The following is a 23550-nucleotide window of genomic DNA, read 5'->3' on the forward strand; positions in this document are numbered from 1 at the left end:
CCTCTGTTCATATATCGGTATGAAATGCTACATTTCTCCTTCAGAACCCAGACTCAGTGGCCTCTGGCAACAAAAGCCTATTATCAGGGTTTAGAGATGCCAATTGTGTACCCAAATGTTTATAAAAGGGGTTTTCTTTTAGACATCTTAAAAGGAAATCTTTCACCAAGTTTTTGCCACCTAAAGTGCAGCATAATGTAGGGGCAGAGCAGAGACCCTGATTCCAGTGGTGTGTCATTTTCTAGGCTGCTTCCTGTAGTTTTGATAACATTACAGTTTTATCAGCAGGAGATTATCACTAGAGGATTGGTAAACTTGCTTCCATGTTGTCCTCCATATTCATGAGCTGTATATAACGCTATCCTCACCACTGATTGGAAGCTTTCTGCCTGTGAATAGTGTATACAAAAAGCTATTAATCAGCACTGAGAACTGGTAAATCTTTAGCAGAAAAAAAGAGTGATTTAATCAAAACTGCCCTCAAGGAGCCCAGTAAATAATACAGCGCTGGAATCAGGATCTCTGTCTCTACATCATGCTGTTCTCAGATGGTGTAGCAAAAACCTGGTGACAGAGTAGATCTGTTACCAGATTTCACAAAACAGAGATCATACATTATTAATTAGATCACTTAACCGTGGTCTACTTACTTTGTAAATTTATGTTAGGCTTCATTTGTAAAAAAACATACTTTTTTGGTACGCAAAAAAAAAACAGACCAATTTTCATCAGCGTTTTTGACCCAGTTTTCGTAAGTATTTTATCAGTTGACTTCTCATAGGGTATGTGCAAATGACCGTTTTCTCTCCATCTAAGAAAAAAAGTCAGATTTTTCTCATCAGAGTGGGTACAAGCACTATGTGTAAAAACCACGAATAGCACTCATCTGATATAATCGGTCGTGTGTATGAGCCCGTATGAAATAATAAATTGCAAAGCTTCTCCTATATATTACAATGTTAAAAATTAATCGCACACGGATTGCACACAGATGGCAGTGTGCGCAGTCTGTGATTTCCATGGACACATGTCAGTCTTGATGAATCAGGGCCTGAGGGGAAGTGGTAGAGTGTGAGGCACCTGACTCATTAACAGATGCACACCTCATAATGAATCAGGTGAGGTGCAATGTGGCCTTCATGTGCACCTTGCCACAAATCTAAATCCAGTCAGTGACTAGAGTAAGATTTGTGACACGGTGGTTCATCATCAATTTGACAAGCAGGGATCGCCATGCCCAGTCATGCCTTGTTGCATTGCGTAAACACTTTGCAATTCTTTTAAAGCTTTTAATACTAGAATTCTGGTATAAGATCTTTTAGGAATTGGGGCCATAGACTTTAGTTTACTGTATTATTGGAAAATTGTGATCTAATATATGATATGACCAGTAGAGGGCGGTGTTGGAGCACAGGGTTTGGCAGTTTGTCGGAAGTTGGGAGGAATCGAAGAAGAGACTAGGTGGAAGTGAAGCTGTGCATCCTTGGAGAATATCTGAATAAAGCGATGCGACTATGGATCTGTTGTTGGTGATTTTGAGACGCATTGTTCAGCTTGACATGAGCCGACTTGGTGAGGACAACCAAGTACACAGCATCCTGGGCTAGGCCACGTGAGGCCCTATCTCTAAATATTTAGCGAAACCCTACATTGGAGAGATTGGCATTCCCTAATAGCTTCAAGACGGCATTTCTGATTATTTGGCACTCAGCCCAGCAAGGATCCTTCTACTTCAGTCTCAGGACGTACCGGTCTTATATCTGAATATATATGTGCGCATATATAAATCACCTTATAGAGGTCCAGTTACTTAGGAGAAAAGACCTCTTCTGTAAGAGACACTTTGAAAACTGCTCCGAGCAGGCGAAAACTAAAGTACTGGCACAACACTGTAGTTTTATTGATTTATGCATAGAAAGGGTTAATCGCATTGTATTTTGTTCGCATATAACTGTTAATTCTGTTTAAGTGTACCTGCGAATACTTGTATTTTTTTGTTCTTGAGAGTAACTGCTGTCATTGTATTTGTTACTTATAGACTGTTTATAAAACAAAGGAAAGGATGGTAATTAAACTGGTTAGTAAGTATACATTTTATATTATCTAATCTTTGTGCATATGTGGTGATTGTTGCAGTACCACTCGTCCTGTGGCTGTCCCTCGTCAATGTTGCACTTGTATAGATAATTTGAATCTACGATTGGATAAAAAAAATGGACATGTTTACAAATGTTAATGGTACATGTTCAGTGAAACACATGGATAGAACATGTACGCAATTCATGGACGTCTTAATAAGGCCTTAGAATGACTGTATACATGAGAGGACTTTTTCTACACCTTGTCTTATATCTGCCGTAATGCAGTCATTTCCAGAAACTGCTCACCGTATAGCAATCCAAAAAAGCATGGCACAAGACATCAACATTTCGAAGAGTGTTCAATTTATATTACTTTTGGAAAAAAAATTTCACATGGAGTAAGTATATACTGTACAGTAATACTACATCCACTGTATTCACCATAATAATGAGACAGAAGTAATTCTGGTGTAGACGATCCTCTCAGCTCAAAGAGCAGGAATATTGAAGGCAGAGATGCTGCTTGACATTGAAGGAGACCGCAGATGTCATTCGAGTGCAGTCTGATGGTTTCCACAGACTCATTAAGCCAAAATCAGCATAAGGCCACGGCCCCACTATCGGCATTTGGTCAGTATTTTTTCTCTGGAGTGGGAGACAAAACCAGGTGAGGAACAATCAGAGAAAAGGTATAATAGAAACAAGTCACCAATTCTGCATATATCACCCACTTCTGGTTTTGGCCCCCACTCCTGAGAAAAAATACTGACCGGATACTGATAGTGGGGCCGTGGCCTTAAGGTGAGGCTTACTAAAATAAAATATAACTTTTAATTACTTTTGTTAAAATAGACAAAATCTTAAAATATTTCCTATAAGCGGCAATAAGACACAACCATACTCATTTGAGGTCAGACTAATCAATATAAAACTGACAGTGGTTCAGTTTGTGAAATAGTGACCCTGACAATGATTCAGTTCACAAATAGTATCTAAAGCTAACAGAGGTTTAGCTCACATAAAACTAATACTGGTGTTAATTTACTGCATAAAATGTCATTGCTCACATATATATAACTTGTAAATAAGAAAATATATCCATTAAACAGCTAGAAACGATCTCATCCAAATATTTTTCTTTATCTAAAGGGAACGATTGTTACATCAGACATCCGTCTTGTATACCAGTTAATCAGATGAAGCTTCAAGGAGGTCCTAAATAGCCCTCACTACACTGAGCTGACCCTAATACCCAGGGGCACGACAATGCTAATCCTCACAGTCTCTACTGTACCACACCGCAAATTGTTTCAATGGCAGCGTGGCGGTGTGATCCTGCTCCTATCATGCCCTTTAGTTACTCACACTATAATCAGTCAATTATGTGACCAACTGGCAATACTGATTAGTGTTTAGCGAATTTGTTCGGCATTTCAAATCCGGGTTCGTGTTCGGGGTTCCAACTTGTTCGCGCCAAAAAACGGCTCTGCCCATGAACATCCCTGATTTGCCACGCTGTCACGCAGATAACATCTATTGATCTGATTATTTTTTTGCTGATTTCACTTCATTTGCTGCATGGAGAGCAATTGAAAAACTAGCCTAAATTTAAAAACACAATCGGATGATTTTATTAAATGGGTTTTCAACCTTCATTTTTTTTCCATAGGCTTTCTGTACTAAAAAAAATAATAATAATTAAATGAGCTTTACTTATACCCTGCCACTCCTGTGCTCCCTCTCTGACATTGCCCATTGTAGTTTTTTACATCGCTGCAGTGGTCACATCACAACAACAGAACATGACCACTGCGGTCTATCATTCAGCTCAAAAAACTTTTGCTTATGCCATATTTGCACTAAAATCTAACACTTCTCACTTTTCAAAATGGGAAACAAAAGTAATAAGAAAAGTGGATGTGGTGAGGTTTTCAACCACCAAAAGTTTTAACTTATAGTTTACATTTCTTACTTATGGACAGCCAAAGATGCGTCAAGTTTATTAGAAGGCATGTATGTCTTAGTTCAGGACAAATGCATCTAAGACTGGTGAAAGGAATAGTAGTACAAGTAAACCATATCCCCCTCTGCTTCCCCATCTCATTGGCTTTTGTTATGAGCTGGCAATAATTTACCACAGTGTTTATTTGTAATGATGTGATTTGAAAAAAAAATGTTCCCCCAATGAAGTAAAAAATAACACAGTAACCACAACAAGCTGTGAGATTTTTCTTATCAAGGTACAGCCAGACGTTACAGTCAGCCATATCTGGCCAACCCTCTGCCCACCACAATGACCATCAGCCTGACGTGGGTAAGGCTGCGTGCCCACTATGCGTTTTTCAAGCGTTTTTGCCGTGGAATTTCCGCAGCGAAAATGCTTAAAAAACGCTTGATAATACGTGCCCCATGGTTCCCAATGATAATCCGCATGTGCTGTGCACATGCTGCAGAAATTTCCGCTGTGGATTATCATTGCGGAAAAATACGCAGCATGTCCATTAATTTTGCGGACACGCAGCGTAATTGCCGCCATTGACTTGCATTGAAACGCTTGATATCCGCATCACTACATGTGCACACGCGGATATGAAGCGATTCAATGTGCGGATGGTACCTGGGTCTGGAAAAGAGGAGACTCTCCTCCAGACCCAGGTAGCATAGTACCTATAAAAAAAAATAATTTAAAATAAAAAATAAAGATTATACTTACCTTCCGATGTCCCCCGGCCTCCTGTATGATGGTCTCTTGTACAGCTCGCGGTGGTGTGAGGACCTGACATGACGTCATTTAGTCATGTGACAGGTCACGTGACCGCTGACGTCGGCGGTCGCGTGACCTGTCACATGACTCAATGACGTCATGGCAGGTCCTTTTACACAACCGCAAGACACCGAGGAGACCGGACGCATCGGAGAAGGAGACCGCGGGCCATCAGAAGGTAAGTATAATCTTTATTTTTTACCACCCTGAGGTCACATGTATCAATTTGTTTGCAAATTAACTGTTACTGCTCCATTTATCGGAATTGGACTTGCAGAAATCCATGTGCTTGCTGCAGAAACATTCATACATGGAACTCACTTACAGTTGCCGAAATTTCTGTATGAATTCAATCAATGTTTATATGCAGTTTTTAGTGCAGTCAAACCTATAAAAGGATTTTAACCCCTTAAAGACCATCCATTGTCTTCTGGCGATGTGAATCCAGAGTTTGTAGCAATGTACTTTGGCACCACTGTGTAATATGGCACGGGGCGGTAGCCATGGGCAAGATAGTTGTCTTGCACGCCCTGGCACACTAGAGGGAAAACAGGGTTCCTGGGTGTGTGCATGGTGAGGTTGTTGTGGACACCTTCAGGTTCAGCTCTGCCACGATTTGCTGCATCGGACCCCTTTAACTCCATGATGAGAAAATCAGACAAATTGTTAAAACAAAGTCCTTTTTACTGACAATCCATCTAATCTCTGACTTCTTCTTATGTCCAATTCGTACAAAGGCGGGACAGTAACGGCAGCGCTGATTGGGCACCAGGCTCACGTGTCATAACAACCACACGAGAGTCTCAGGAACACGAGTGCCGAAACCGCTGGAATGACGCCAGCACGAGAGGTGAGTATAAGCTTTATTATTTTATCGGGGCCAAACATTTAGATCAAGAAGGAGTTGTCCTAGTAGAGGACAACCATTTTAAGGAAGAATATAATGTCTGTCAGAGATGTTTTTCAGACAAAAAAAAGTTCCCTTATCCAATAAAAAAGAATAGAAAAAAGTCATTATTGAATAAACATTGCTAAAAGAAAACCTACACATATTAGGTATCCACACAACCGTAATAACCTCAAGAATTAAGTCATCTAGTTATTCAGTGGGAATTGTGAACAGTATAAAGAATAAACAAGAAACCATTTCAAAACTCACTTTTATTTATGTCACAAAAAAACTGAATATAAATTACACAATAATTCATAAGCTCCTAGAAAGTACTGAAAAGTAAAACAATTTCTCCCACATAAAACAAAGACTCATGTAGCTATATCAGTGAAATTTAAATATATATTTATATAGTAGCAGTAGCTCTACATAAAATTACTCCTGAATTGTTTTTTCACGTGTTTAATAATACAGAGGATTAATGAGATTAAACAGAGAAAAGAGAAGTTCCAAAAATAAGTTCTGGTCTCTTGAAGAAAAATTATTGTATGTACAAAGTCTTTCTGCTGTCCTTCTTTATGAGTAGATCTTCACACTCTGAATACTGACAAAGAAAAATAAAATACTGTAAATGGTCATGTGGCAGATTTGTTTTATATTTCCCATTTATCTGGCGACAGATTAAAAAATCAAGTCCATCTAGATCAGGGGTCTCAAACACGAGGCCCGCGGGCCGCATGCGGCCCTTCAGGCTGGTTCATGTGGCCCGCAGGCACCATAGACCCCGATCGCGGCCCGGTCCAGGAGCTGCGCTTCAGTTCAGTGTATTGCTGCGCAGAGACCGGCTCTCTGCACAGCAATACCAGTGCTAGCCGCCGGCCTATCAGAGGCCAGCAGCGGACATCTGCATCCCAGCGCAGCGGCGTATGACGTCACTGACACGCGCAGATGTCAGCTGCTAGCCTCTGATAGGTGGGCGGCTGACACTGGTATTGCTGTGCAGAGAGCCGGTCTCTGCGCTGCAATACACTGAACTGAAGCGCAGCTGCCGGCAGCTCCTGGACCGGGCCGCGATCGGGTCTATGGTGCCTGCGGGCCACAGGTACAGAAAGGACGCTGAGGGAACGGAGGACAGGTGAGAAGAATCTTTTTTTTTCTCATGTATGTGTAGAACGGCACAAGGGACAGTCCTCCAAGATGGGGACCAGGCTGGGGACAGTCTTCCAAGATGGGGACCAGGCTGGGGACAGTCCTCCAAGATGGGGACCAGGCTGGGGACAGTCCTCCAAGATGGGGACCACGCTGGGGACAGTCCTCAAAGATGGGGACCAGGCTGGGGACAGTCCTAAAAGATGGGGACTAGGCTGGGAACAGTCCTAAAAGATGGGCACCGGTATGTAACATTACGACAAGATGGGGACAAAGATGGGGGACATTACAAGATGCAGACCAGGGTGGAGCACATTACTACAAGATTTTGGCAGAAAAACTTCAAAATAAAGCATGAAAAAATATTTTGCCACTAAAAATGCTGCTTTATATCTAAACTAAAGCAAACAAAAAAAGTGCATGTTTTATTATCGCCACATCCATAACGACCCAAGCTATAAAAAATAAAACAGCAAAAATGTTCAAAAGGTGTATAGAAAAAAAATGGTACCACTAAAAATGTCACTTTGTCCTGCAAAGAATGGGGCCCCCCAAATTTAAAAATTTTCCGTGTGCGGCCCATATACCCAGCCGAGTTTGAGACCCCTGATCTAGATGTATGGATGATAGTGTTCAGGAATAAAATGTGCCAAATTCATTAAGAGGCACACGCCATTTAAAGAATTTGGCACATCTTATCAATGTCGTGTTCCTCTGTTCACCTCACCAGAAATGTTACTCCAAGCAGGGAATTGAGTAACATTTCTGGCTTTAGAAACACTAGGAATGTTGTCACTTTTGTTAAATTTGATAGGCAGAACTCCACATTCCACCCCAGCGTCTCCCCACTTCCACCATTTTAGTGAAGCTACTTCAAACTGGTGTAAAAATGCCAAACGTCGCAACATTATTTGCAACATGGAGTGCTTGTGATTATTCAAATTGTTGAACCCTGCATAGCAGTTTTGGTTGATTTCATGTTGCTCCTTGGTTGGCTTAGTGTGGTAACATTGTTTTGGAATTGAATTAAATGTTACACTTGTCTAATGATAATGTGCTAAATTAAAAGGTGACACTGGCAATGGATATGGTAGAGTGATAGAAGAATAAAAAAAAAAAAGTGAGAGGTGCTAGCTACAGCAACACCACTGCCACTGCTGGCAGCAACCGATCCAGCAGTAGTGATACCACATGCAGGTAAAATTTAGCCTCCTTTGCCTCTCTGGCTAATGGTTGGAAAGACTTGATGACAAGCCATTGCTTCTTCATTTTGCAAACAGCTGGCCTGTTCCTGCTGCTTAAAAAAAGATACAGTTTTCAGAAGGATTAATAAAAAGTCTTTGAAATAGCTTAATCATTTTGTGAATAGCAAATCTGTTGTGGATCCCAAAAAAAGGTATAATTTTTTTCTAGTAATTTAGAAACCATTACTTTTTCACGTTCCAAACGGTACACTTGTTTAGTTTACATAAATAAAGGGATAATTTTTGGACTGCTCATGAAACAGTTATCAGTTCTCCATTTAGCAAAGAACAAAGTTCCTGATACTCCCCAAATATGGATAATTTTTGCGCTCCCATGTGAGAAAGCCTCGACTTCTTCCGTTTGCACCATCTCTGTACGAATTCAAGCAAGTCAGGCAATTGCTCCAAAAATTTAATTATTTTTGTACCGTTTATATAATTTAAGTAGCTTACAAAGTCAGAAACTGAGGGTGCTGGTTATCACTGGTTACCATCCATGTTCACCTAGCCAGAGTATAATAGAAATAAAACAAATGAAGGCTAGGGCTCCACTGTGAATTTGGCCAAGACACAGGTCGTGCAGCCAAAGATCGATATATGTCGCTGCTACATAACAGTAAATAAGTGAGTGGAGTCACATTGCAAGCCCTTGGTTAACCTGATTGTGATAATCAAGTTGTAAAGAATCCAAAGACTTGACAGGACTAGTGGCATAAGGACGACAGGTAGCCTTCATAGCAGTATATTGGTATTAGTAATATTTGTATTTGCATTATGCAGTGGTAAAGGTGGAGGTCAAATTGTGGTGGTATTATTTGGGCCTTGTGTTGATAATATTGGTAATAAATATGATGCATGGTGTCAACATGTAGTCTTGGTTAGGCTGCAACATTGTTATATGCATTTTTATGGTCATTGACTATTCTAATTGTGAAAGTTCTCCACTATAGAAGAAAAAACACAAACTTACTTGTCCTAGTTAAATGGTATTTATGCTCACTACAGAGTAGGCAGTGCATGCATTATCTCCCTCGTCCTTCTTTTTTTTTTCTTTCTTGACTTCAGCATACTCTCCATCTGAAATATTTGCTTTCACGTCAGATTTAGAACAATGAGCCCCAGATGAAGTCGCATTTGTGAGCTGAATTTCAGAATATTCAGAATCTGGGGTTGTCCCTGTGTCTTGTGCCAGTGAGTAAATAACAGTGGGCATCTCCTCCTTTCGTTCACTAACTGCGTAGGGCGAACCTGTAATAAAATACAGTTCTATTTAACACAAGCATGTAAAGAAATTAAGATAATTATTATTACAATTACAATTATTATTACAAATTTTGAGTAAAGGAAAGCAACACTAAAATGGTAGGAAAGTGGATTTATTTTGCCTTCTTACATTTTTTTGTCTGTTTATAAAGATACAAAAAAAACACCAGAGCCCCGATTCATCTGTGGGAGATTTTTTTAAGTCACTTTCCTTTTTTTGTCACGTGGTATTAATTGCCGGTTTTAGAGCCAAATTCATCAAAATGGCGCACGCGATTCATGAATTTGGTGCAAAGTCAAATATAGGCCTTTTTCCAGTCTTGAACCACTTTTGCAACTTTTGATGATAAAAGTGGCAAAAAAAACAATGTTGGATTGCGACTTTTAAAAAAAAGTTGCAATTGATGAATTAGGCAAAACATCTGGAATTACAAAACTCCAACCGCAAAGCGGAAAGCAAAGAAAAACTGTTGCGCAGATAAGATAGACTGCAAAAAAGGCGAAAATAGAACAATGAACAATGGGTGCAACAAAAAAACAGGCACAAAACACAAAACTAGAGAGAAAACAGATGCAGAGGCAATGGTGAATCAGCACCCATCTGCTTTATTGGAATGGTAATTTTTATGAGCCATTTTGCGCTATTTTGAAGACATATAGGGAAATAGATAGCGAAAAGTATCATAACTAGAACATACTGCATATTGATAAAATGTAAAGAATCCCAAATAGACCACAAAAATCCCAAACCAAAATCCTGTGTATGTAGAATGTACAATGTTTTGCTTTAAATTTTAAGGTAACATTACAACATTCTTGCACACAGAAAAGAAAAAATGCTGGTCCACCAAATTCACAATAAAAGAAGACCTCCCATGAACTGTTTGCCCTAAGGGTTCGCACATATGACGCACCCCTGGGCCTCCTTGGTGTAGCGTTGCGCACGCGGGGACTACCCGGAGCCGGGCCTGTTGGGGGTAGTAGTCTCGTGGCGGAGACCCGGTCCGTGCCCAGGGAGTCAGACTAAGTGGCGGTATATTAGCAGTAGATGTAGGACGACTACGCCACCCGTTGAATGCAGCTATGGAGCTGCCGCTGCAGGGCAGACCGCTGAGGCCGGTGGTAGGATAGTGCAGCGTAGATGGTATAACCCCCAACGGGAGGGGTATGGCCTCAGGGCAGCCGACGTGGATGATGGGGGTAGCAGGAACCACTCAGAGACGATGCGGTGTAGTTCAGGGTCTTTACTGGTGACAAAGATAGACCCTCCCGGAGTACTGGCTAGCGGTCGGGGCCTGGTCAGTCCTTGAGCAGATGGGATCCCCCTTGGCCAGGCGGAGTTGTAGGCCTCCCCAACTAATCGTACTCTTCTGGCTACCTTGCTAGAGGCAGGTAAAAGTAGCCCACGTCCCTGAGTGTACCGTGTGGTGCTCACCCGTATGGCCGGTGACTCGGGGCCTTCTAGTGGCTTCCGCTCCACGACGGCGGTGCTGGTCCCACGCGTGTGACCGTGCCTTCGGGTTTCTTGGCCAGAGGACCTGAAATCCCCTGCCGGGCGGTTTCTGCTGCTGGGTCTGGGTTAATCCCCACAGCCTCGGACTCCGGGTCCGGTAGTAACTCTTCAATCAGGGCGAGCTCTTCAGCTGCCAGCCCCTGATTCCTTTTAGCCTGCTCCCACAGAGCTCCTGATCCTTCTTTCCTATGCTGCTTCTCTTCTTCTCAACTCTTCTCTTCTCTTCTCACTAACCCTGCCTCAGCCCCAGCTTTATATAGGGGAAGTTCTTCCCCTCCCAGGACTGGGCAGGAGGTGTGGCATGCATAGGATTCCTGACCAAGAGACCTCCCACCTGCTCTCAGACATAACATTGCTATTACTGTGGAGACCAGACCCCTGGGGTGCCACACATACAGGCGTATAAAACAGCCAAGTGCTATCTGACATTTTATCGAATAGCACTCAGACCAATGTTATACTATAGGGCAGTACAGATCTGCATTTTTTTCTCATGCGGATTTGGCATGAGAATAAAATTGTCACATGCTGCGAGTGGCTCCACAAATCAGACCACACACACCCATTCAAGTCTGTAGGTGCAGGTAAAGCATCGGACTGCACTTGGATGTCATCTGAATGCAGTCCCACTTCCACGGCATCAGAGAATGGAGAAGATGGAGAAATTAAGTTCATCGCTCGTGTGACCCCAGCCTAAATCTGTGTATATGTGCATGCAGCATAGTGTGTATGTGTTAATACACTCATCTATACACTGAGAAGGGACTGACACCATTCCGGTGCTGCCCCCATGACTGAATGCCGAATGGCTGCCGGGGGGAATAAAGTTAATTTCCTCCCGGCAGCGGGCCTCTCAGTGTCGGCGCCGCTTTGTGTCAAAACACTATTAACCTGCACAGGCTCGGACTGGCCTGGCGGGGTGCCGGGAAATTTCCCAGTGGGCCCCAGGCCCCCTGCAGAGAAGACAGAGGAGAATTTTAAAAAAAAAGGAAAAAAAAAGTGGTCGCGGGCCCTTTAAGGGCGCGTGCACGCACTCTCGCCGCCGCGATGCCCAGGACAGTAGCGGGAGGGGCCTGGGAGCAGAAGAGCCGAAGAGCAGAGCAGGGGCTGCACTGCTGCATCACACTCAGCAGACAGGGCCGCACGTCTGCTGAAAGTGACGTCACAGCGCGACCTGCACTGCAGTCTCCCGCATAAGGAGCGTGTCTGTACTGTACAGGTAGTGTAATATTTGTGTGTGTTTGTATGAATTTTTATGTATATGCTTCTGTGTGTATATGCCTGTGTGTGTGTGTGTGTGTGTGTGTGTGTGTGTGTGTGTATATATATGCCGGTGTGTGTGTATATGCCTGTGTGTATATGCCTGTGTGTGTATATATGCCTGTGTGTGTGTGTATATTCCTGTGTGTGTGTATATGCCTGTGTGTGTGTATATGCCTTTGTGTATATGCCTGTGTGTGTTTATGCCTGCGTGTGTGTGTATATGCCTGCGTGTGTGTGTATATGCCTGCCTGCGTGTGTGTGTGTAAATGCCTGCCTGCATGTGTGTACAGTGTGTGTGTGTATATGCCTGTGTGTGTACAGTGTGTGTGTACAGTGTGTGTGTATATGCTTGTGTGTGTGTATATGCCTGTGTGTGTATATGCCTGTGTGTGTACAGTGTGTGTGTGTATATGCCTGCGTGTGCATATGCCTGCCTGCCTGCATGTGTGTGTGTGTGTGTGTGTATGTATATGCCTGCATGTGTGTACAGTTTGTGTGTGTATATGCCAGCATGTGTGTGTATATATACCTGCATATGTGTGTGTGTGTAGTGTGTATATGCCTGCATGTGTGTGTATATATACCTGCATATGTGTGTGTGTAGTGTGTATATGCCTGCATGTGTTTGTGTGTATGCATTTGAGTGCATGCATGTCTACGTGTATATGTGTCATCACACGTGTGTGCGTGCTTCCCTGCGTGTCTGCATTTTTGTGTGTGATTGTCTGAGTGTGTCTGTGCATGACTGTGTGTGCATTTCTGTGTGTGCTTGCCTGCGTGTGTACGTGTCCCCATTTCTGTGAGCATGAGTATCTGCGTGTGTATATTAGGGCTCTTTCACATGTCCTGATATTTACGGGACTGGAGATATCATTGTCCACCTGTGTCATCCATGTGACACATACTGGCGCTTGGGAATCAGTATACAGTTGGCGCTGTTCCCAAGAGCCGGGTGCTGAGCGCTGCCCTCATCATAGATCCCTGCCGGTGCTGCGATCAGCACCAGCAGGGTCAATGATGAGAGTAGTAGTCTACTCCTGCCGTGTCCAACTGTAAAAATAGGAATAAAAAAAAAAAATCCTTATACTCACCTCTCCTAACTGTCACCCGCTGTAATCCGCGCAAGCGCTCACGCTGAGGGGAATGACTCATGCAGCGAGCGGGCCCCGGAGCTGCGCTCAGTGATTGACAGGGCACCGCTTGTTGAGCGCAGCTCTGGGGTCCACTCGCTGCAGGAGTCATTCTACTCGGCGTGAGCGCTTGCACGGGTTACAGCGGGTGACACTTAGTAGAGGTGAGTATAAGGATTTTTTTATTTTATTCCTATTTTTATAGTTGGACACGGCGGGAGTAGACTACAACTCTCATCATTGACCGTGCTCCTGCTGATCGCAGCGCCGGCAGGGATCTATGATGAGGGCAGCGTTCAGCACCCGGCTCTTGGGAAGAGCGCTATCTGTCATTAGTGTGCAGGACGTTTTGCGGGAGGTGCAGCAGGTAACAAACAGACATGTCAGCGTGTTTTGCCCACGGACACCACATGGTCTGTGGAAAGTGGAAACACACTGACATGTGCACATTCATTTGAATGGGTCTACGTGCATCAATGTCTCTGGTACGTGTGGAAACTGTTACTGCATGTACTGATGTGTGAAAGAGCCCTTAGTATGTGTCTGCGTGCGCTTGTTTTCGTGTGTGTAAGCGCGCTTCTGCATGTCTGTGTGCTCTTCCGAAGATTTATTATGACGCGCCCCTGGGCCTGTGTCGCGCTGCGTTGCGCACGCGGGAGCTTACCCGGAGCCGGATCTCTTGAGGGTTGTAGTCTCGTGGCGGTGACCCGGTCCGTGCCCAGGGAGTCAAACTGAGCGGCGATGTAACAGCGGTAGATGTAGGACGACTACGCCACCCGTTGAATGCAGCTATGGAGCTGCCGCTGCAAGACAGTCCGCTGAGGCCGGTGGATGGATGGTGCAGCGTAGATGGTATAACCCCCAACGGGAGGGGTATGGCCTCAGGGCAGCAGATGTGGATGATGGGGGTAGCAGGAACCACTCAGAGACGGTGCGGTGTAATTCAGGATCTTTACTGGTAACAACGATAGACCCTCCCGGAGTACTTGCTAGTGAACGGGGCCTGGTCAGTCCTTGAGCAGATGGGATCTCCCCTGGCCAGGCGGAGTTGTAGGCCTCCCAAACTGACTGTACTCTTCTGGCTACCTTGCTAGAAGCGGATATAAGTAGCCCACGTCCCTGAGTGTACCGTGTGGTGCTCACCCGTATGGCCGGTGACTCGGGGCCTTCTAATGGCTTCCGCTCCACGATGGCGGTGCTGGTCCCACGCGTGTGACCGTGCCTTCGGGTTTCTGGGCCTGAGGACCTGAAATCCCCTGCCGATCGGCTTCTGCTGCTGGGTAAGAGTTAGTCCCCACAGCCTCGGACGCCGGGTCCGGTAAGAAAGCTTCTCAGTCAGGGCGAGCTCTGCAGCTGCCAGCCCCTGACTTGTAGTAGTATTGCTCCCACTGAGCTTCTGCTGTTTCTTCCTGTGACTGTTTCTTGTCTCTACTCTCCTTGACTGACTAACCCTGCCTCAGCCCAGGGTTTATACAGGGGAAGTTCTTCCCCTCCCAAGACTGGGCAGGAGGTGTGGCATGCACAGGATCCCTGACCAAAGGACCTCCCACCTGCTCTCAGACATAACATTACATTACTGTGGAAAACCAGACCCCTGGGGTGCCACATTCCCCCCTAGTGAAATTTAGTACTCCGGGACTAAACATATTTTAGAAAAAACATAACAAGATATAACAACAATAATAGTACAATAAGAAGAAACACATAAAGGTGGTCATGGCATGTCCGTAACCGGGTGTAGTCTTTGAAGAAAGCAAGGTGTCCATTTCACCAAAACAGGGAGACGTAACCAGGTAGGGGTCTGTCCTACCCCGAGTCCTTAACAGTCTCTAGTCCATCCTGGGTTACGCTCCAACTATGTACAAGGATTCCCGGTAAATCCACCAAGGATTCCTAAAAATAACTGGAAACACAAAATTATACACAAGCAACAATACACAGATAAACATAAATAAAACAATTTATACACTTCAAATCCTCCAGCGTGCGGGTAACTGGCCTCTAGTGGCCCTAGTGGACCTACGGAGCTGACTGTCTGGCCCTGAACTACAGGGTGTAGGAGCTGTCAAGGGTAAACTGGGCAGCTGTCTACCGGCTCTTTGTCTCACTAGGGGTACGGCAGGCTCACTATAAGCAGAGGGTTGATCCTCCTGTCCTGCTTGTGTGGAGTCTTCTGCCTCCTGGACCGGCTGTTCTTCCAGCTCTACCTGTTGCTCCGTAGGTGCTTGGGATGCTGGTTGGAGGAAGGTGAGTACGGGTACCACAACTGCACCATTGACTTGAGTCCAAGACCGAGGGAAGTCCCCGAGCACAGTACTAACCATATCTTCCCTTTCCTCTACGGGTCGATGGTCTTCTTGTTCCTCTTCAGGGTTCCTCAGTTGTTCGGGACACTTCTTCAGGTGGTCCCGGGATACAATGGCTGTGGTTTCCCCTCCGTCTTTACTGATGGTACAAACCTTCGGGTTCTCGTGGCTTGAGGGCAGTACGGTGTACGGGTCCTTCTCCCACTGGTCATCCAACTTGTGGAGCCGTCTCTTCCTCTTCAAGACCTGCTCTCCGGGTACCAGGGGAACAGCGGGAGCATACTGGTTGTAAGTTTTCTCTTGTCTTTCCCTAGCCTGACAGAGACTTCGCTCCACGCTCTCCTGTACTCTCCGGTACTGCTGCTGCCTCTCTGTGTCCCAGTCTGTTTCTGGTGAAGTGTCCTCGGGTGTCAGGACTCCCATTTCCAGGTCAACAGGTAACTTACCAGGTCTTGCCCTCATTAGGTAAGCCGGGGTACAGTTGGTGGAACCTACCGGGATGTGGTTGTATAGGTCCACCAGATCGGGCAACTTCTCAGGCCACAGACTGCGTTCTTCCAGGGGCAACGTTTTTAGAAGATCCATTACCACCTGGTTCATTTTCTCACAAAGTCCATTAGTTTGCGGATGGTAGGGTGTCGTCCTTATCTTCCGGCAGCCATACAGATTGCAGAATTCCTGCAAGACCTCCGCTTCAAAGGCAGGTCCCTGGTCCGTCAGCACTTGGTCCGGGTACCCGTGTGGACGGCAAAAGTGCTGCTGGAAGGCTCTAGCTGCTGTTTGAGCCGTTAAGTCCTTGACGGGGACGACAACCAGAAACCGGGAGTAATGATCCACGATGGTTAACGCGTAGACGTAGCCACTTCTGCTTGGGGTCAGTTTTACATGATCCAAGGCTACCAGTTCCAACGGTTGCCGGGTGACGATGGACTGCAGGGGAGTCTTCTGGCTGGCACGGTCCTTCCTTCTCAGGTTGCACGGGCCACAGTCTCTGCACCACTTCTCGATGGTTCCCCTCATGCCTACCCAGTGGAACCGCTCGCGCAGCAGGAACTCCAGCTTCTTCCACCCGAAGTGTCCAGCTCCGTCGTGGTATGCCTCCATCACCATCGCTGCGTCTCTTCGTGGCACCACTACTTGCCAGAGTAATTCATGCGTCCGGGAGTTAACCATTCTGCGGCACAACTTCCCTTTGTAAAGGAACAGTCGACGCTTCTCTGCCCATAGTTGTTTGGCTTCCTCCGGAGCGTCTGGTTCAAGGCGAGCCTCCGGCCGAGTCAGCATCTCCTTCACCAGTCGGACGGCAGGGTCGCTGTCTTGCGTTTCCGCCCAGTTGTAGTGGGGTAAGGGGTTCAACGTAGCAGCCTGCTTACTCCTTACCCGGTGGGAATACTGGATAGTCCCATGACGGTGGAACGCAGGGAGTTCAACTTCTTCCAGTCCCTCCGGATCTTCTCCTCCGTCCGGCAAGTTGGGCATCCTGGACAGGGCGTCCGCGTTGGTATTGGAGCGTCCTGCCCGGTATTTGATTGTGAACTCGTAGTTGGACAGACGGGCCATCCACCTCTGCTCCAGGGCACCGAGTCTTGCCGTGTCCAGGTGTGTCAACGGGTTGTTATCCGTGTACACGGTGAACCGGGAAGAAGCGAGGTAATGCTTAAAGCGCTCGGTGACTGCCCATACTACGGCCAGGAACTCTAGCTTAAATGAGCTGTAATTCTCGGGGTTCCTTTCGGTGGGTCGCAGTTTTCGGCTGGCGTAGGCGATTACTCGTTCCTTCCCCTGCTGGATCTGGGACAGTACGGCTCCTAGCCCGATGTTACTGGCGTCGGTGTAGAGAATAAAGGGCTGGCTATAATCCGGGTACGCCAGGATTTCGTCCCCCGTGAGGGCCATCTTCAGCTGGCGGAAGGACTCTTCTTCCAGCTCCTCCCATTTGAAGGGCGCCTTATGGTTCTTGGCCTTCCGGGACTGGCCTATCAGGAGGTCCTGCATAGGTGCTGCCTTTTTGGTGAAACCGGGAATAAACCTTCGGTAGTAGCCTACCAACCCGAGGAACTGCCGCACTTCTTTTACGCTGGAGGGGCTTGGCCATTCCTTAATTGCGGTGATCTTATCAGGGTCGGGAGCCACTCCGTCAGCGCTCACCACGTGTCCCAGGTACTGCACCTTTGGTTTCAGGAGGTGACACTTGGAGGGTTTCACCTTTAGGCCGTAACTTGCCAGAGCTTCGAACACTTCCGCCAGGTGTTTCAGGTGGTCCTCATACGTCTTGGAATATACGATGACATCGTCCAGGTACAACAGGACCGTCTCGAAGTTTCTGTGGCCCAGACAACACTCCATTAGTCGTTGGAAGGTTCCCGGAGCGTTGCAGAGTCCGAACGGCATGCAGGTGAACTCGCTAAGTCCCATCGGGGTGGTGAATGCGGTCTTCTCCCGGTCCGCCTCTGCTACAGGAACCTGCCAGTACCCGCTAGTGAGATCCAAGGTGGAGAAGAAGTTAGCAGATCTTAAAGCAGCCAAAGACTCCTCTATCCTTGGTAAAGGGTACGCATCCTTGTGTGTGATACGGTTGATTTTCCGGTAATCTACACACATCCTCATAGTGTTGTCTTTCTTTTTGACTAAAACTAGTGGGGCTGCCCAGGGGCTACAGCTATCCCGGATTACCCCAGCCTCCTTCATGTCTCTAAGCATCCCCTTGGCGTGTTGGTAATGTGCAGGGGGCACGGGCCGATACCTCTCTTTTATGGGAGGATGATCTCCCGTGGGGATGCGGTGTTCTACCCCCTTGACTCGCCCGAAGTCTAACGGGTGTTTACTAAACACTCTCTCATACTCTTGAACCACCCGGTAGACTCCCTGTTTCTGGTGGGAGGGAGTGGAGTCAGTTCCCAAGTGTAGTTGCTGACACCAATCCTCCATTACTTTCTTAGAGCCGTTACCTTCCTCCGGGTGAGATGGAGGCAAGGGTTCCACAGACTGTATAGAGTTTTGGTTGATGGTATATAATTTGGCTAGCGTGGCATACCGGGGCAGGTACACTTCCCTCTCCCCGATATTGATTATGCGAACGGGCACCCTCCCATGGCGTACATTGACCACCCCCCGTGCTGTCAAAATGGTGGGCCTACTGTCTGAGTAAACTGGTTCTACCATTGCCTGGTAATCTCTACCTCTCAGACCAATAGCTGCCCGGCACCAAATCATCATTTCACTTTTTGGGGGCATGGCAATAGGAAAAGGGTCACACATTCTTACGCTACCAATCTCACCGCCGGAGAGTTCCACCTGTTGCCGTCGCATCAGTGACCGGATCTCTTTCTTGAGCACCCGCTGCTCGCCGGAGCTGGCGTTCTTGGCAACCTGCTGTAAAAGGAAAATCACCTCTGCAAGACAATTTTCAATTACATTAGTTCCTAGAGTTATTTTTGGGTGACTCTCATGTTTGTCAATATCTACAATGATCAGTCCCTGTGCTGCCAGTTCGACTCTACCGATTTTGATGGTCACCTCTTAAAATCCGATCTGTGGCACGGGCTGACCATTGCTGGCGATGATACTCAAGTCGTCGTCAGGGTAGCGGGTAATATCCGAGTCATTCCAGTACTGCTTAAAGAGCACGTACGGGATGGTGGTGACCTGTGACCCGGTGTCCAGTAGGGCACTCATGGGAATGCCATCCAGTACCACAGGCAAGACTGGACGTCCTCCCACATATCTGTCGCGCCAGTTCGATGGGCCTGGTGATCTTTTTCCTGGGGGTTGGCCCTCTACCCCAGGTTGTGCCCGTTTAAAGAACAGTACCTTGCCATATGTCCAGGTTGATTGCAGCGGCGGCAGATGGGTCGTCCGTCCTCGCTGTATCGGTCACTGGGTCTTCCTCTGGCCGGTGGGGTCCTCCTTGGTCGACGCCATGGGATGTCCTCCGGTCCGGATGCCAGCTGGATCTTCCCTGGGGTGGAAGCCTGTAAAGACTGCACAGTTCGGGTTAGCGCAGCAACGCTCTTAGCTAGCTCTTGGACCTGATGGTGTAGGTCTGGAGCCGGGTCATTGTCCAAAGCCTGCGCATCAGCTCCCACAGGCCCTGCCGACAAGGGCGCCGCCTCCTGGTGGTAAGTGATAGCAGGGCGCTTGTGGGTCACAACGCCACCCGGTGCCGGTTCTCGGAGCACCCGGATGGCTCTGTCCTTGAACTGTGCAAAGCCCAGATGGGGATCCTGTAAGGCCATTGCCCGCAACTGGGTTCGGTGGGTATTACAATACAGTCCCTCTATAAACTGTTCGGTCAACAGCCTGTCCTCGTTTCCCACTCCATCAGGGTCGGTCTGCTTAATGGCCCTCAGGGCCTCTTGTAGGTTTAGTGCATAGTCCCTTATACTCTCATGCGCTCGCTGCTTGCACCCGTAGAATCTAAGCTTAATCTCGGCTGAGGTGCGGGTATCAAAGGTGTCCTTCAGCCGGGTTAGTATCCCTGCGACAGTCTTCCTCCCAGGTGGCCAGGATTTTACTTCCCTTTTGGCTGCCCCGGTTAGTTGGGCCACCAGGATGCTCACTTTTTGCTCTTCTGTGAGGGGGTACACCTGGAAGAGGCTATCCAGCTTTTCTCTAAAGTCATGCAGGGTATGTGACTCCCCTGAGTACTGGGGTAGCCAAGCTGCTCCCGGGATATAGGGCATGGTGAAGGGCATAACTGCAGCAGCAGTAGCGCTGGCGGGGGTTGAGGCAGTGAAGCTCTCCTCCGTATCCGACATCTTCCTCCCCCCTAGTGGACCGTGGCCTACCTTGCGATGATCCTGTTCCGTAGGCCACGGCTCCGCAGTGGATCGTCAGGGTTGAGGACCTTCCGTCGCGCTCCTGTGACGTCGGCGTCTGCTGGGCTCCTTCCAGGACCTTACGCAACGTCCGGACGTGAGGCGGGGCTTCAGCTCTCGCGCGCTTTCGGAGTCCACGCCCCTCTTCTTCCCGCGCGGCGTCCTCAAGATGGCGTCCAATGGCGGGAAAACTCCACGGATGGCGGGAAGAAGGCTGAAGATGGCGTCCAACGGCGGGAAAACTCCACGGATGGCGGGAAGAAGGCAGAAGATGGCGCCGGATGGCGGGAAACTTCACCGATGGCGGGAAGAAGGCTGAAGATGGCGCCGGATGGCGGGAATCTTCACCACAGGTAAGTTTGAAAAGTCTCTTTTTCAGGCACGCAGTACCCGGTGGTTGCGGGCACGAAATCCTGCCGACTACGCCAAAGTTGACGCGCCCCTGGGCCTGTGTCGCGCTGCGTTGCGCACGCGGGAGCTTACCCGGAGCCGGATCTCTTGAGGGTTGTAGTCTCGTGGCGGTGACCCGGTCCGTGCCCAGGGAGTCAAACTGAGCGGCGATGTAACAGCGGTAGATGTAGGACAACTACGCCACCCGTTGAATGCAGCTATGGAGCTGCCGCTGCAAGACAGTCCGCTGAGGCCGGTGGATGGATGGTGCAGCGTAGATGGTATAAGCCCCAACGGGAGGGGTATGGCCTCAGGGCAGCAGATGTGGATGATGGGGGTAGCAGGAACCACTCAGAGACGGTGCGGTGTAATTCAGGATCTTTACTGGTAACAACGATAGACCCTCCCGGAGTACTTGCTAGTGAACGGGGCCTGGTCAGTCCTTGAGCAGATGGGATCTCCCCTGGCCAGGCGGAGTTGTAGGCCTCCCAAACTGACTGTACTCTTCTGGCTACCTTGCTAGAAGCGGATATAAGTAGCCCACGTCCCTGAGTGTACCGTGTGGTGCTCACCCGTATGGCCGGTGACTCGGGGCCTTCTAATGGCTTCCGCTCCACGATGGCGGTGCTGGTCCCACGCGTGTGACCGTGCCTTCGGGTTTCTGGGCCTGAGGACCTGAAATCCCCTGCCGATCGGATTCTGCTGCTGGGTAAGAGTTAGTCCCCACAGCCTCGGACGCCGGGTCCGGTAAGAAAGCTTCTCAGTCAGGGCGAGCTCTGCAGCTGCCAGCCCCTGACTTGTAGTAGTATTGCTCCCACTGAGCTTCTGCTGTTTCTTCCTGTGACTGTTTCTTGTCTCTACTCTCCTTGACTGACTAACCCTGCCTCAGCCCAGGGTTTATACAGGGGAAGTTCTTCCCCTCCCAAGACTGGGCAGGAGGTGTGGCATGCACAGGATCCCTGACCAAAGGACCTCCCACCTGCTCTCAGACATAACATTACATTACTGTGGAAAACCAGACCCCTGGGGTGCCACAATTATATTTGGGGAGAGATGGGAGAGAAATTTTAGGAGACAGAATGGGGAGATGTGTGAAGAAACAGTATGGTGAACTAGAGGAGGGGTGGGAATGGGTGCGGCAACAGAATGGGGAAGGGGGATGTATGAGACAGTATGGAGAGTGGGGGAATAGTGTAAGGAGATGGTATGGAGGGAGAAAAGTGGGAGGTGACACAGCACAGAGACTAGGTAGTGTGGGGGAAGGTATAGAGATGCGGCAGTATAGGGGAAACAGTGTGAAGGCACAGAAAGGAGCGAACAGTATGCTGAGGAGGGGGAGTGTGATGAAGGAGCACAGTATAGAGACTGGGCAGTATAGGGGGAACACAGTGTGAGAGGACAGTGTGAAGAGGGGGCCCAGTATGGTAAGGAGAGGACAGTGTGGAGAGCTGGTACCATAAGAGGGGTAGAGTGTATGTTATATTTTGTGCAGGGAGCATTGCAAGAGTTAGGTTTACACTGTGTTCCAAATTATTATGCAAATAATATTTTCTCAGATTTTCCCAAATTACCTATATGAATTGCAGTCATTGTAATTTTCCAATCAAATAACTATTAGAGTACAATTGAAAGGTTTTTGTACAAACTGCCTATGATAACAGTATATTTTTAAAAAAAATAAAACACACAAACTGCACTCAAAATGCATGTTCCAAATTATTATGCACAGCAGAGTTTTCAACCTTTTCATTTTAATAAAGAACAAAAAAATGGTCATTTTTGAAATTATAAGCATTAGCAGGTTATTACAAACTGAAATCAAACAGTTTTCAACTCAAAACTTTATTCTAGGTGATGTTACATTTGCACATAGGACCCCTTGTTCGAAAGGAGCTTCTGAACTCTCTCGTCCATTGAATTTGTCAGGTTTTGGATGGTTTCTGCTTCAATTGTTTTGCATGAGGACAGAATACTCTCCCAGAGCTGTTGCTTAGATGTGAACTGCCTACCGCCATCATAGACACTCCTTTTGATGATGCTCCAGAGGTTCTCAATGGGGTTGAGGTCAGGGGAGCATGGGGGCCACACCATAAGTTTGTCCCCTTTTATGCCCATAGCAGCCAGAGTTGCAGATGTGTTATGTGCAGCATGAGACGGTGCATTATCATGCATGAAAATGATCTTGCTGCGGAATGCACGGTTCTTCTTCTTGAACCATGGCAGGAAGTGCTGTTTGAGAAACTCAACATACATTATGGAGTTCATCTTTACCCCTTCAGGGATCCTAAAGGGGCCGACAATCTCTCTCCCCATGACTCCAGCCCAAAACATTACTCCACCTCCTCCTTGTTGGCGCCGTAGCCGTGTTTGCATGGGGTGTCCATCAACCAGCCATCCTCCACTCCATACATCTGGACCATCGAGCGTTGCACGGCACTCATCGGTAAACAAAACAGTTTTGAAGTCAGTCTTCATGTATTGTTTGGCCCACTGGAGCTGTTTCTGCTTGTGTGCAGTGGATAGAGGAGGTCGACAGGATGGCTTACGCACAGCTGCAAACCTCTGAAGGACCCTGCATCTTGTTCGGGGGACGTTGGAGGCACCAGCAGCTTCAAAAACTTGTCTGCTGCTATGACAAGGCTTTTTTGCCGCTGCTCTTTTAACCTGACGTAATTGCCTGTAGGAAAGAGTCCTCAATTTTCCCTTATCAGCACGCACACGCGTGTACTGTGAATCAG

At 47.4% G+C, this 23550-nt stretch overlaps 1 protein-coding gene across 4 annotated transcripts in view; it reads right to left on the reverse strand.

Moving 5' to 3' along the window:
- Positions 1-6008: 6008 nt before the first annotated feature.
- LOC141165189 (uncharacterized) overlaps positions 6009-23550 on the reverse strand; it is a 75569-nt gene continuing 58027 nt past the window's right edge. For 3 of the 4 annotated variants that reach the window (XM_073650823.1, XM_073650820.1, XM_073650819.1), the window contains 2 exons: positions 9101-9378; positions 6010-6341 (listed from right to left, as the gene is read on the reverse strand). In XM_073650823.1, the coding sequence (XP_073506924.1) occupies positions 9110-9378 (269 nt within the window). In that variant the 3' untranslated portion in view covers positions 6010-6341; positions 9101-9109. Of the gene's footprint in view, positions 6342-9100; positions 9379-23550 lie in introns of all 4 variants that reach the window. The other variant, XM_073650821.1, reaches the window with a different exon arrangement.

The sequence above is a fragment of the Phyllobates terribilis genome, unplaced genomic scaffold, assembly GCF_046119375.1.
Source record: "Phyllobates terribilis strain yellow unplaced genomic scaffold, ASM4611937v1 Scaffold_11__3_contigs__length_659146591, whole genome shotgun sequence".
NCBI lineage: Eukaryota > Metazoa > Chordata > Amphibia > Anura > Dendrobatidae > Phyllobates > Phyllobates terribilis.